Source organism: Calliphora vicina, chromosome 1 (genome assembly GCF_958450345.1).
Source record: "Calliphora vicina chromosome 1, idCalVici1.1, whole genome shotgun sequence".
Taxonomy (NCBI): domain Eukaryota; kingdom Metazoa; phylum Arthropoda; class Insecta; order Diptera; family Calliphoridae; genus Calliphora; species Calliphora vicina.
Genome location: NC_088780.1, coordinates 52,368,634 through 52,384,500, shown reverse-complemented (window position 1 = coordinate 52,384,500; position 15,867 = coordinate 52,368,634). Strand labels below are relative to the sequence as shown.

The 15,867-nt window shown below is 32.7% G+C and overlaps 1 protein-coding gene and 1 long non-coding RNA gene across 2 annotated transcripts; one reads left to right on the top strand and one right to left on the bottom strand.

Moving 5' to 3' along the window:
- Positions 1-4,079: 4,079 nt before the first annotated feature.
- LOC135961678 (uncharacterized) lies at positions 4,080-4,818 on the bottom strand. Its single transcript, XR_010576612.1, has 2 exons — positions 4,559-4,818; positions 4,080-4,485 (listed from the first exon to the last, which is right to left on the bottom strand). It is a non-coding gene; the product is annotated as an uncharacterized LOC135961678 (long non-coding RNA).
- Positions 4,819-8,346: 3,528 nt separating this feature from the next.
- Positions 8,347-14,525, top strand: rn (rotund). The gene is made up of 3 exons (XM_065513226.1): positions 8,347-9,174; positions 9,309-10,383; positions 14,203-14,525. The coding sequence occupies exons 1-3, from the start codon at positions 8,554-8,556 to the stop codon at positions 14,523-14,525; spliced, it is 2,019 nt and encodes a 672-aa protein (XP_065369298.1). The 5' UTR covers positions 8,347-8,553.
- The last annotated feature ends 1,342 nt before the right edge of the window (positions 14,526-15,867 follow it).

The window sequence follows — 15,867 nt, the reverse complement described above, 5'->3', positions numbered from 1 at the left end:
AAATATAATTTGAAAATAATTACATGTTTTGATATTGATTAAAATATTTTAAAATCTATTCATTATATATTGAATAAAATACAACTTATTGTTACTAAAATACAAATAATATTAGTATAATTTTATGAATGTTTATTCAAAACTTTTCAGTATAATATATTTAATATCGTATTCTATTTAAATCAAATAATATTTATTGCTTTATATTCTAAATAGATATATATTAATTAGTATCCTATTTTGAATAATATAGAATGATTTCAATATAAATTTATTTTTTCAAATATAACTAAAATTCAAAAATAATTAAGTTTTTGGAAATATTTTGAATAAAAATATTCACAATTTACAGCTATGCTGGCATGTGCTATTTATATTATATAGTGTAATATTTTTGAATTAAGGAGATTTAAAGTGGCATATTTTTGAATCTAATTGAGATATTGCCATGAAATTTTTTTTGTAAGTACCAATATTAACTTATCTAAACAAAAATTGTTCCTAATATTTGCAATCCAATTAAAATTTTTACACAAAGTTTAGTTTTAGAAACTCAAATATATAATTGTGGGATTCAAACGGTCTCCTATTAAGTCGCATTGTCAAAATGTCCTAAAATATTTTTTTAGTTTAAACAAATTCTGGTTATGCTGCAAACAAAAAAAGTGATATTTTGTCCCGGTCCACACTGTGAAACATTTGCTGCAAAACATTTGAGTTTGTTAATGAAAGGGGAAAGATGAATGGAAAAGGATACTCTGTTTCATGTACATGAAGCTTTTGTTGAGTATGTCATCCACATTTATTCGTTCATATTCGTTCTGTACAGAAATGTCAAAAACTAAAAGCAAAAACTTCACTGTGTGGACACGAATGCAGTTTCAAAGGAGAATTTCAAAATGTTTTGCAGCAAATGTTTCACAGTGTGGACCGGGACTTAATGACAAATCAATAAACATAGTTCAAAAAGTATTATTAGCTTATAACTTTTTTGTTTGAAACCCAACAAAAATTTTGTTTGAACTAAAATAATATTGTAGGACATTATGACAATATGACCTAATAGGAGACCATTTGAGTCCCAGAAATATGTAATAAAATCTTTATTTATTAATAAAACTCAATGAAATATTCAACATTGTCAATAGAAATAACAAAATGTAAAAAAACTTGTCAAAAAGTCAAAGGAAATCCCACAATTCCTAAAAAATGGAGCGAAAATCCCAAAAATGGTATTTTTCAATTTTGCTCATAGGGTCCACATTTACTTCGGGACTGGGAAAATACTTTGTGGATAAATATGGAACACATTAGCGTATTCGAATTATTCGATTTTGATGTCGGTTTTTTAATATTTTATTGTTAAAGAAAAACAAAAAATAACGTTAAAGTTAACAACTGAAGTATTGATAATGTTAAAAAACATTCTAAAACAAAGTCCATCATTAAATTTTCAACAGCAATATTCTGATCAGATTAACTCTCGAACAATCTACAAAACAATTGACTAGCAAAACCATTAGTTCCCATTTTGGAGCTATGCTTAAACAAATTTGAGCTAGTTGCACATGATCCTAAATTCAAATACAATATAAACGTATTAAGAACTTTTTATGTCGTTCATTAGTTCGGGTCTTAAATTGAGTAACTGATTCTTTAGTAAATTAATTATTCACTATTTCTAAATTATTTATAACAAATTGTATTATACATCAAGCTCTATCAACGTTGCCAAATCTTCGCTTAATAAAGTGGTCTTGGGGAATTACACACTAAAGGGAATCTGTCCAAAGTTTGATATCATTATCAGTGAACGTGTCTAATTTAAAGTCAGGCAGTGCATGATTGACGCATTTACAAATACGCAAAAAGCTTGTTACCATGTTAGACAAAGATGTTCAACGATGTTCAAAATCACGTATAAGACGAAATCCATGCTTTTCTTGCAACAAAACGTTAGTTTGCAATATTTGTGTTTATCATTCGATTTATTAAATATTTTGCAACACTTACGTTAATAACATCACTTATATATGTACATATATTTTAAGATCATGGCCTTTGTCTATATCAACGTTATCATTATAAATGTCATCCTCAATATCACTTTCGACGACCGTTTCAAAATCACATTCTCCACCACATTAAACTCCACTTTAATCTAAGTTAATATTTTGATTATTAATTGCGATTCTTCTAATATTTCGCCAGCTAAATAACAAATAATTTATTCCGTAAATTTTATTTTCATTCCTAAGTTAAAAATTTTGAAAGATTTGTTTTTAGAATTGTAACTTCTTGCAGTAATATTTATATATTTATAGAAGGAGCTATCGGAACACTCATCTACAGTGATCGAAAGTCTCTTTGTCTTTAGTTATTTGTCGAATTTCAGAAACAATACAATTTTTGTGATTTTTTCGTTATTACTTATTTAAATTTGAAATTATGAAAAATTTTAAGCAATTGAATAAATTTAAATATATTTACATTTATTCGTTGTCGTTTGCTGGCTCTCTCAGCATTCAGAAGTGTTTTCTGTAATCAAACAGCTGTTGCTTAATTTTCTTTTTTTTTTTGTTCATTATTCTAATTTTTTGAATTTAATTGAATATGTCTTCAAAACGCAAAATGTTCTGGGGTAACAATCCTAGATTCAAAAAATCAAAACCCAGCGGTAATAGATATCAGATATTTTCTGACCTCGAAGATGATGATATTTCCAGTGTGGATAACGATGCTAACAGAGAAGTGATTATAAAAATCCCTCCAATCACAGTGGACATTTGTCATAAGTTCACCACAATCATAAATATGTTAGGAGACTGCTGTAAATATAAAAGGATTTCAATTGGAACCAAACTAATTCCTAACTCGCAAACCGATTATGAGGAAATCTGTAAAAAGTTAAAAACTAATCAGTATAAATTTTTTACGCACCCTATTAAGGATAATAAAGAGTTCAAATTAATGTTGTTTGGTCTACCACAAATCAGCACTGCCACAATTAAAAACGAATTTAAAAATGCATTCAACATAGAACCTGTGAACATAAAGGAAATAACAACCTCAAGATCCAATCCAGATGATGCTCTGTACATGTTGGAATTTAACCGGGATCAAATTACAAAGCGAGAGGTAATGAAAATAAAATACGTTCTGGGAATAGTTGTACATTGGAGAAATCCAATTCGCCACAATAGAGGCCCTACACAGTGCAGTAAATGTGCTATGTATGGCCATGGTGCAGCAAACTGTTTTAGAACTGTAGCATGTCTTGGTTGTGGTGGATCACACGATTATTCTATCTGCCAGCTAAATAAAACACCGACAGATGGTCCCGTCATATACAAATGCTTTAATTGCATCAAAAACAACTTAAAGAATGTAAACCATCGTGCTGACGACCCCCACTGTCCATCTAGAAAGGAATACTTGGATATTCGAAGCAGAGCTACTAATAAGATGCGCCCTACTAGATTTAGAAACAACAGTAGTATGGACTGCTACACAACTGATGATGAACACTTTTTGCCTACAAACAACGATATGCCATCATTCTCCCAACAAAGAAAAGGTAAAAATAATAACAAAATTTCTTATGCCGAAATTGCCAGTTCTAGCAATAGAAAAACAGACAACAACGATAATCTGTCAAACCAACAAATTTTAGATATTTATTTCGAAGCAATAGATGCTTTAGAAAAATGTAAAACAAAGTACGATAAATTGAGAGTACTTGGAAACATGCTTAGACATGTTATCTAATACAACAATATGGAGACTCAATGTTATGCATTGGAATGCACAGGGCATAACAACACCTGTCGCTATCTCACAATTAGAACAAGTTTTAAGTCAAAAACAAATAGATGTAGTATTTATAAACGAAACATTTCTAAAACCGAAACACAAATTCAAACTAATAAATTTTAAAGTTTATCGAGAGGACAGACTGACACACGGCGGCGGAGTTCTGATAGCAATAAGAAATTCAATTCCTCACGAACATATTTCAAGATTTTCAACATCAAACTTGGAAAATATCTCCATTACAATAAATATAAACAATAGAACTGTTCGTTTTTCTTCGGTTTATTGTCCAAAATATACTAATACATTTGTTGACGATCTTAATATTATCACCCGAGGAACGACAGACTATTTTATATTTGGTGACTTTAATGCGCACCATACCAGTTGGAATTGCCAACAAAATAATGCTGCCGGTAACAGCCTTTACAATCACCAACTTAATTCTCAATATTATATATATTCTTCAGACACTTTTACACGTTTTGGTCAAACTTCATCTCACACACAGTCATCAGTGGTTGACATTCTACTTAGTAATTCCAATCTACATATTTCACAAATTGTAACACATCCAGAATTGTTGAACTCAGACCACGTCCCAATAACATGCAAAATCTTTGGTTCCGTAATTAAAAAAACATCACTGGTCCCCTTGTATAACATGGCCAACTGGAAGGAAATTGCAAAATTTGTTGATAATGAGCTCAGAAATAGCAGCTTACAATCTGCAGTCTTATCGTACACAAATATCGAACAAACACTCTCCAAGACCACTCACATTGTTCAGGAAGCCTTCACAAAAATTCCAGTGGCCAACAGACAGCAATGGCAAAGAAAATTATCACAAAATAGTTTGTTTTTAATTGGCCAAAGAAATAGATACAGAAGAAAACTTCAGAGAACAACAAATCAATCAGAGAGAAACTTAATAATATGTATTCTAAAACAGCTGACTAATCTAATAAAACAAAACATTCACAATGATCGTAATAACAGCTGGCATCAATTCATACGAAGGTTATCACCTGGCAGCAAAAAATTCTGGAAGTTAACTAAAGCCATGAAAGGGAAAAAATCATCGTTAGGGAGTTTGTTCATAGATGGCGCTGAAATATGTAATAACAAAGAAAAAGCTAATGTTATTGCTGAAGTTTTTGAAAACTACCACAAAACTACCCACAATTTAGTCTCGCCAATTGATGATAAGGTTAAAAGGCATATTAAATGGCTTAAAAATCAAGAAATACCTAACACCACCCAACAGTTTTTAACAACGGTTGATGAAATACGATATTATGTAAAAACTTTAAAAAATTCAAAAGCCCCAGGATTAGATGGGATACACCCAATTATTTTAAAGAATATGTCTGATGACTTCTTCGCTCTTTTAATGAAAATATTTAACTGGTGCTTGGAAAATGGATATTTTCCAAAACTCTTCAAAACAGCTAAAGTTATACCGATTTTAAAACCAGGCAAAAACAATAAATCGCCAAATAGTTATCGCCCAATCAGTATGCTAAACTGCCTTGACAAGGTTTTTGAAAAAATCATATTATGCAGACTTAATGAGTTCACGGAAGACAACAATGTTTTACAAAAAGAACAATTTGGTTTCCGGAGGGACCACTCTACAGTTCACCAAATCCGAAGAATTGTCAACATTATAGCTAAAAATAAAGTAGAGCGTAAAAGTACGGGAATTGTCTGTGTGGACATAGAGAAAGCCTTTGACTCTATATGGCATGATGGCCTTGTTTATAAACTAAATATGTTAGGCTATCCAATTTATCTCCAAAAGATTATTCAAAGCTTTTTGAGCGAAAGACTCTTTGTGGTACATATTGGAAACGAACAATCAAGTGAACGTAATATTCTTGCTGGCGTACCTCAAGGATCTGTTTTGTCACCCACATTGTATTCTATATATATTTCAGACTTGAAAACTCAAAAGGATCAATCCGCAGCATTGTATGCAGATGATACGGCAATTATAATCAGAGGAAAACTTTCAAATGCTATAGTCAAAAGAATGAGAAACGCTCTCTTACATGTTCAAAACTACTTTATTAAATGGAAAATCAAAATTAACCAAACAAAAACACAGACTATAATATTTCCCTTCAACAAATCCCCTAAGAGAATACCTAGCATTCCTCTTACTATAGATGGTGTAGAAATTCCTATTTTAGAAACGATAAAGTATTTAGGCATTTTCCTTGACAAAAAATTAACATTTCGACATCATATTCTCCAGTCATGCGATAAAGCGATTAAATGTGGGAGGGCATTGTTTCCCCTGCTAAATCATAAATCAACATTGAACCACAAAAACAAAATATTGCTTTACAAAATGTGTATTCGTCCAATAATGACCTATGGGTGTCAAGTTTGGTCCGAAAAATGTGCTAAAACATATCTTAAGAAAATGCAAATAATTCAAAATAAAAATCTAAAAATTATATTTAACTTGCCCAGGCGGTTTTCAACTAATAGACTTCATACAAAATTTAAACAGGATATGTTTATAACAGTTATTAGTAAATTAACTAAAAAATTTGAAGATCGAAACAGATCTTCAAATTATGATGTAATAAGAAACCTTTAACATTAACACCTTTTTTAACTTTAGAAATAAAGTTAAAGTAAGGTTTATTGTTGAGCGTTTCTTAAAGATTAAAGGTTTTCTCTATCTTTTTCCCTTACATTGTAAATAACATATAAACAAGTTGTGTATTTTTGTCATTAAATTAAGCTAATATTTGTTGCAATACTTTTAAGTAAAAACTCAAAAGATGTATTTAATAATATTTATATATTTTTAATGTAATGATGATAGTAAACTAAATAAATAAAAAAAAAAAAAAAAAACATTTATTCGTTGTATTCGATTATTCTACATAAAATTGTTCGAATTATTCGAAAATGGCCATTTTTAAATTGTTCGAATAATTATTCGTAAGAAATTATTCGATTAATCGAACGATCATTAGTCAAATGAATACCCTAGAACACATCAAGGTTTTCAAATTTGAAATTTTGATAAAAAAGAGGTCAAATTCCAAATTTTTATACCAAAATTTTCTCCGTAAAAATACCTTACAGAAAAACATAAAATGGTTAAATGTTCTTAAAGTTTTTTTTTAATAAAAAAGATATTATTGACATTGCTCTGAAATCTTTTGTATATTATTAGTAATTTAGATGTCTAAATAACAAATCTAGTCCATTTGTTGTAAAAGTATGCCCTATATTTTTAAAATAAATGAACGAAGGTATGGCCAAATTTTAAAATTTTAATTGTATGCCTATAACTCGGAAATCATAAGAGCTCTCTTTGAAATCGGATGGGAAACTAAAAAATTCCACATGTTTTAAAATTTTCCATGTCGATTGTACCCTCTACGCTCACGTCAATTTGTATCCCTATTGGACCAGCCGTTTAGAAATGCCATATTTATTTCCAAAAAATTTTGATTCTGCCCCACTGTGCATTGTTAGGTATGACCTTTCCCCATCTTTCTGGCAAAATATGGATTCCGAGCTAAAAAAACTGCTCCTCCAAAAACCAAAAAACAATCAAGGATACTCTGTTTCCAAAGTGAAGCGTATCCCAAATACGATTCACAAACGATCTCTTACGCTTCGGGTTATCGTAATAGATCCATTTTTCATCGCAAGTAATGATTCGGTGCAAAAATGATTTTCTTTTATAGCGTTGAAGCACCATTTCAGAGATAAAAAAATCGTCTTTCAAGGTCTCTCAGCTTCAATTCGAATGGTACCCAATTTCACTGCTTTTGGATGAATAATGCTGCTTTTAAACGTTTTAAAATTGCTGATTGAGTGGCCGGCAATGATTTTGCAAGCTCTTGATTTTCAAAACAATATTCATGGAGTAATGCCTCCAATTTTTGGTCTTTAATTTTTTTGGCTGGCTTGGCCGATGTTTGTTTTCAAAAGTAATTTCAATTATATTGAGTATCTGAATTTTATATATGTTTTCAATCGTGCAAATGCTCTTATATAAGGACAATTTTGCATAATGGATGACACCTTTTTGAAATAGCCTTTGTTTAAGGAAAAGCTTCTCTGCTATAAATGTGTTTTAAAGAGAAACGGATTTCTAGGGAAAAAAAACTTTAAAAAGATCGATTTATTAACTTTTATATGACATAAAAAATTATAAAATCTGACTAATAGTTCTAGCGTTATTAACAATATAATTTTTGGGTATTTTGCACGCATCTATTAAAAAATACGAACTTTAAACCTATATAAAAAACCAAACTAAAGCGAATTTTGAAATTCTGGAGAACTTTAAATTTTGTATGTCCATGAAAACATATATACCAAATATTATCGAATTGAGAATAGTAAAGGTTCAACAAGGAATATTAATTTGTTTGTCCCAAAGCAAGAAGCAATTTAGATTATCGTTGCAGCCAGCTACTGTTATTATTATTATTATTTTATATTTATAAATATATTTCTAACTTTATATAGCACTAGGTAAAATGTCCTAAATATAATTGTGAAAATAAGCTAAAAATCAAAAATTTAATAACTAAAATGCTAAAAGACAATTGCGGTTCCTAAACTAAACTAATAATATACTACATACATATTTCGTAAAATCAAACAAAATGTTAATAAAACTTCAGAGTTAAAAGTGTAGAAAAAGTTAAAACCAAAACTACAAACAACACAACCTAAAGAAAATATTCGTGAGCTTATATGAACTGCTTAAAAGAAACAATGGAAAGTCGTTTACTTGAATATCGGCCAATTGGTGGTGGTCTTGACTATCATCACAACTCACCACTGATTGGTGAAATACCACCGGGCGGGGATTACTCGCAAGCGGTACATCGTTCCATAGACCAATTACGCAACACCCTTAATGAACGCGTCACCTTGGGACCGTTGAGTGTTTTCTCCAATACGGCCGACCTAAGAACATCTGTCTTGAATTACACCAATCAGCCCCATCAGCAGCACCAACAACCTCAATACCACCTTCAAGGTACAGTTTCGACTACAACGGGCAATGGTGCGGGCACAGAAAATGTTCAGATGCAACATACTAAAGCCGGTTGCATGGATGGCAAATTGGCGGATTCTACAACAGGATCAGTTGTAAGTTCTAGCCAACCGACTTCGGGGGGAAGAGGACGTAAATCGAAAATCTATACAAATCCCAATCAGCATATAATAGTGACCAGCAATAGTGTGGACAATGGTGGAACACGGGCCCAAAATCGTCAGCAACAGAACGAAACAAATAATAATGGAATTTCATCATCAACTTCATCACCTCACCATCAAATGCAAATGCAAGATATTAAAGATACCAAGGTATTTTTGGGGCTAAAAAAATTCACAATATTTCATATTATTACCAAAAACAACTTGTATCTCAATATACATATTTAAAGCTTTCTTTTCTGATTAGTTCATTTGAAAGTAATGTTAAAATTCACATTTTTCAGATTTTCACTTCAAAAGCTGATCTCCAACTACATACTCAAATGCATATGCGTGAGTCCAAGCCGTATAAATGTACTCAATGCTCTAAAGCGTTTGCCAACTCGTCGTATCTCTCGCAACACACACGAATACATTTGGGCATCAAACCGTATCGCTGTGAGATTTGCCAACGCAAGTTTACCCAACTCTCGCATCTGCAACAACACATACGCACGCATACCGGTGACAAGCCTTACAAGTGTCGACATCCTGGTTGCCAAAAGGCCTTCTCACAACTCTCCAATCTGCAATCTCACTCCAGGTGCCACCAAACTGACAAACCCTTCAAATGCAACTCTTGCTATAAATGTTTCTCGGACGAGGCCTCGCTCTTGGATCACATACCCAAGCACAAAGAGTCCAAGCATTTGAAGACGCACATTTGCCAGTATTGCGGCAAATCGTACACACAGGAAACATATCTAAACAAACATATGCAAAAGCACTCGGAGAGAACAGACAAACGACCGCCCATTGTGGCCACAAATGCGGGCAGTAATTCGGCCACCGGAACTGGGACAGGAACTGGAACAGCAACAGGTAATAGTAACAATAATGCAGCTGTAGGAAGTAATACCACAACTAATAATGCTACTGCCACAGCAGGTGTCGGAAGCGGCGGCGTAGGTCATCCTGGCACCGGAAATCAACACAACCGTAATAATATCTCATTACCACCGGTAACTATAGCACCCACCGACAACTCATATTGGCCCAAAGTCAGTCCCGACTCGGCGGCCAACATGAACGATGTCATGCATCAGCAACAACCCCAGCAACAGCAGCAGCAACATCCCCATCAACAACACCATCAACAACAGCAGCAGCAACAGGCTCACAATGGGCAACAGCCGACGGGCCAGCAGCAGCATCATCATCCGCAACAGACGAATCCCCAACAACAGCAACAACCTCCGACACAACAACAAGGCCAAACTCATATGGACTATACGAATCATCAGGCGACTGGCGCCAACAATCCACACAATGATTTGCAAAATCACCATCGTATGAATGACAATGGTCGAGAGGATATAGGTGAGTTGTTTGGATGAATTTTATGTTTTGCTAAAGGCTGATCAGATTGTCAAACATTATATATAAATCAATATATCATGATAATATATGAAATCAATGACTAAATTTCTTTGGACTTTTGACAAAACAACTTAAGTGGAATTTTCTATTTTTTCAGAACAACATTAAAACTGTTGAATTGAAAAAGGAATTTCGAATGCTTTGCATAATTCTTTGAGAAAAAATAGCTTTTTCCTGCACTTTTGTTGAAAAAATATAGGAAAACAAATTTTTTTTTTTTATCCTAATTTTTCACTAACAATATTTAGCAAAGTTATAGCTACGGTAAGGTTGAACAACTCTTGAGAACATATCAATGCATTCTGAACGTGTCTAGTCACTCTAAATAGCACATAAACATCACTTTGTACCTTAACAATTTTCGTTTTTACTATTTTTTGACTCTAAAACATACTATTTGATCATACTATTAAAATAGTATGATCAAGTCCACACTTCTATGTTGTGCTGTATTATTTACTCGGCTGAGGTGTTCGGATCAGTGAGTGGACCCTCAATGTCACACATTTAAAAAAAAATCGCCAAAAAGCCATTTGTGATCCGAATGAGCTGAAATTAAAAATATAGATAGTCCTTGAGAAGATCTACAAAAATATATTTTTATCTGTAGGTTATCGCTTTAGTTCAAGAGATATTTAGGTTTATTTTTTTTTTAAATTTTGCTCAAATTTTTTTTGTATTTTATATATGATGGGCCTACGAAAGGTCGAAATTTCTTTTTTATATATGACGTATGATAAAATTCTAAAGAAAATAAAACAAATCTGATAACAATTATTTCGTCCCTACAAAAAGTTACACGCATTCAAACTAATTTTCTTCGTGGCTATATACATTTCTTATGATTTGGAAAGAGAACTTAACGCAAAAACGTATAAAGTAAAATTTGACTAACTTAAGCGGACATTGTACCCCCCAGCCCTATCCAAACTTGCTCAATTTTTAAACAAAATTTTAGGTTTGAGTAAAAAATTCTAAAAACGCAAATCACCGATCCTCAGAAACTCGACATATTTGTATAGCCCTATATGTTGTTTATATACATACAAAACGTTTTTATTATCATACTGTAAATAACGTCAAAGTGGGCTATTTTCTAAAAAAAAATGTTTTTGGAACACATTTTCCCCGTTTTAGGAATTTCGATGTTTGAAAACAAAGAATGGCAACATTAGTGATGCCACTGACTTAAGAACATTTGGATCTACATTACTTTCAAATTTTGTTGTGATATCTGTAACTGTTAAAATTTTTCATTAATTCAAAGTTTTTATTTTTCTTGATGGAAAATCACCATTTTATAATATTGTTGTTTTTAAGGTAAAATACGTCCGAAAAAAAACAAAATTAATTCATTTCACTAAAATGTCAATCTACAAGTCATAAGGTTTCCATCGATATCAAAAACTTATATAAAAAGCTTATATTTACTCTTCAGAAGTTCCACGAACCATGCCCACTTTCAAAAATTTTAATGTTTTTTCATATCTTGCATCAAGCCGGTCTTGCGTGATCAAGATTGGATAAAGTGATGCGCCCGGATCATACCGATAATGATTTGCCCACTCTTCGTTATTCCAGCACAATAGAGAAGTATACACTCGAACATAAATTTTTAACAAAAAATTTTTGTTTTAGAGTCAAAAAATAGTAAAAACTAAAATTGTTATGCTACAAAGTGATTTTTGACAGCTATTTAGAATATGTTCGGATTGCATTGATATGTTCACAAGAGTTATTCAGATTTACCGTAGCTACAACTATGCAAAATATTGTTATTGAAAAACAAGTAAGAAAGTATGGTCGGTCAAGCCCGACCATATAATACCCTACACTAAGTAAAAGAGTAAAAACATTTTTCTTTTAAAATTTCAATAATTTGTATTTTTGAGAGATTTTCGGAAGTGGGGGCTATGACCAATTATGGACCGATCACCATGAAATTAGTTCGTGTGATTTATATCTATATGAAAGTTTACTATGTTGAATTTTGTGAGTATACAAACATTTTTAAGCGATTTATGCACGTTAAAGTGATTTTCGGAAGCGGGTCTATATGGGAGCTATGACTAATTATGGACCGATCGTAACAAAATTTGGTGACATGAATTTTATATATATAAAACTTATTTGGAGCGGAATTTGTGGAGATACATATATAAATTAAACATTTATGACCGATAAAGTCCAATTTCGGAAGGACATTTGTATGGGGGCTAGGTGAAATAATGGATCGATTTCAGCGAGTTTCAATAGGCTTGGTCCTTGGGCTGAAAAAATAATATGTACCAAATTTGATCGAAATATCATTAAAAGTCGATCGGTATATTTTAAGGTGGGTGTTAGACTAATATTTTTGGGCGTTACAAACATCTGCACAAACGCATAATACCCTCCCCACTATGGTGGTGTAGGGCATAATTAGGAGTCCCTGGAAGTTATTCTAAAAAAAGTAAAAAAAAAATTTTCTTCCTATATTTTTTCAACAAAAGTGCAGGAAAAATCTATTTTTTGGAAAAAATTTTAAAGAAATTTATTTGGCGGACTCTTAGCTTTATTATTGCCATATAAAACAAGTAAGAAAGTATGGTCGGTCAAGCCCGACCATATAATACCCTACACCAAGTAAATGAGTAAAAATATTTTTCTTTTAAAATATCAATAATTTATATTTTTGAGTGATTTTTGGAAGTGGGCCTTATATGGGAGCTATGACCAATTATGGACCGATCACCATAAAATTAGGTCGTGTGATTTATGTCTATATTAAAGTCAACTATGTTGAATTTTGTGTGTATACCAACATTTTTAAGCGATTTATGCACGTTAAAGTGATTTTCGGAAGCGGGTCTTATATGGGAGCTATGACTAATTATGCACCGATCGTAATAAAATTTGGTGACATGAATTTCGTATGTATAAAAGTTATTTGGAGCGAAATTTGTGTAGATACATATATAAATAAACATTTATGACCGATAAAGTCCAATTTCGGGAGGACATTTGTATGGGGGCTATATGAAATAATGGACCGATTTCAGCCAGTTTCAATAGGGTTCGTCCTTGGGCCGAAAAAATTATAGGTACCAAATTTTATCGAAATATATTCAAAATTGCGACCTGTACTTTGCGCACAAGGTTTACATGGACAGCCAGCCAGCCAACCAGACGGACGGACGGACGGACGGACGGACGGACGGACATCGTTTAATCGACTCAGAAAGTGATTCTAAGTCGATCGGTATACTTTAAGGTGGGTGCTAGACTAATATTTTTGGACGTTACAAACATCTGCACAAACGCATAATACCCTCCCCACTATGGTGGTGTAGGGTATAATTAAGCCGTATCACAAAGTCTGAATTAGCTGTTAACCAAAAACTGATGACACCTTTTTTAAAGGCCCCACTGATTTTCAGACACTTTGGGGGCCATAAAAAAAAAATTGGTCACCAAAATGGACAAACTGATTATAAGGTTTTAATAGCCTTTGGTAGTAGAGTCGAACCTATACTGTCGTGATCTTGTGTTTTTCCAAAAGTCTTCATTTGTTGCATAGAGTTATCAATCAATTCAACAGATTTTACGCTGTCCTGAAAAATTTGAAAATTCCACTTATGTTGTTTTGTCAAAAGTCCACTGATTTTTTTGATTTATATACTTCTTAAAATGTATCCCCTTCTGTAGTACAGTTAACTCGCATTTTTAAAATTATTAATAATCTCATGATTTAATTATCTCTCTCTCTTCTCCATACAGTTTCAACACCCTCAACTGTGGGCCCTTACGATGCCTCCAGTATTACAAAAACCACCACAAATTCAGCATTTACACCGATCAACTCGATGCCACCACATTTGAATACCCTGTCACATCATGCAATGAGCCAGCGTCCATATTTGTATGACGCCATTAGTTTTCAAAATAAAAATGTCAATCAAAATAACGCTTCGAATTCGTTTCCAAATCAATTGATATCGCTGCATCAGATACGCAACTATGCCCATCAACCGGCCGGTCTAACGATGGCCGGTGAACATCTATTGGGTGTTAGTGTGGGTCCTGGCAAAGATAAGGGATAGCTATATTTTTAAATTCATTTTCGTATTAAAAATAGTTTATTTTTTTATACATAATGTTATATTTTTTGTTTAATATTTTACTTGCTTGATTTTTAATTATTTTAAAGATCGATTTTAATTTTGATCTAAGTATGCAACAAGTATTTGGGGAGGTAGTTATTACACTGTTGTTTATGTGAAAAAAACATTTACTAACTGTAGAGGGAAGGGGAACAAAACAGAACGGAACTAATCCGAACTTGTTTTGTTTTGCATATGAAAGGGGCCACAAAATCGGATTAAAACAATTTATAGGTTTTTTGAAATTAAATTTGTTTCACTTGAGGGAAACAGAACGTTCCGGTCACGGAACTAACCTGAACTTGTTTTGTATTCCTTAACTTATCATGAATTAGGAATTTGACAGTAGACTTAGGTTTTTGTTACTCAGTTACCTATCTAGTTGTCATCTATGTTAATAGGTTCTCAAGACTGGTTTTACCCAAACTGACATTTGTGTTTTAGGCATATGGTTATTGTCAGGGAGAGAATTTAAAAAATTCCAGCCATTACTGTCAGTCTTGTTATACTTGCATAATGTTGGTAAATATTGCAAAATTTAATTGCGGTGTTAGGCAATATCCGCCATACTTGGCATCATTTCCAGTTTTTTATGAGATAAATTTGGAAAACATGAACTTTGACAGTCAATCAAACAATCGATCATTCGCCCACTAAAGATTGACTCACCGAATTTGAGATTTGTAAGGAACCTCAGTCATTGAGAAATCATTTGACACCCAGGCCCATAACGGTAACTGAAATGCTCTCGAATGTAAAGGGGTACCACTTAAACTCAACCAACTAATAAAAAGTATGTACACCGGGGCAAACTGCCAAATTCTATACGATGCTATGCTTAGTTGGAAATTTGTGGTTGGCACTGTCATTCGTCAAGAGAGTGTGATGTCTCCACTGCTGTTCAATATAGTGCTGGATAGTGTGATGTACCAGGTAATGATGGGAAACCGCAGGATCGTATGGGGGCTGAACGAAAGGCTGGAAGACCTCGAATATGCAGACGATATATGCTTTCTAAAGTGTCTCACATTCATATCAGAGAAAGCCGATCTGAAAATCAATATCAAAAAGACCAAAGTTATGCGAATAAATTCTGGAGACTTGAATCCCTTTGTAATAAATAATGAAATATTGGGGGATCTAGTAAAGTCACTGTAAGCCGTATAAAAAAAGTCACACGAACTATTTCAAACAGCAATCTTTGGGCTGAAACACGTCAAATACCGTTGTGTGTAGAGAGAAGAAATTGGAACTGTCTTGGACACACACTCCATGGACCCTC

Coding starts and splice junctions, on each gene's coding strand:
- rn (XM_065513226.1), top strand. CDS start 8,554: ATGAACTGCTTAAAAGAAACAATGGAAAGTCGTTTACTTGAATATCGG. Junction 9,175..9,308: donor AAGATATTAAAGATACCAAG/GTATTTTTGGGG, acceptor CACATTTTTCAG/ATTTTCACTTCAAAAGCTGA. Junction 10,384..14,202: donor CAATGGTCGAGAGGATATAG/GTGAGTTGTTTG, acceptor TTCTCCATACAG/TTTCAACACCCTCAACTGTG.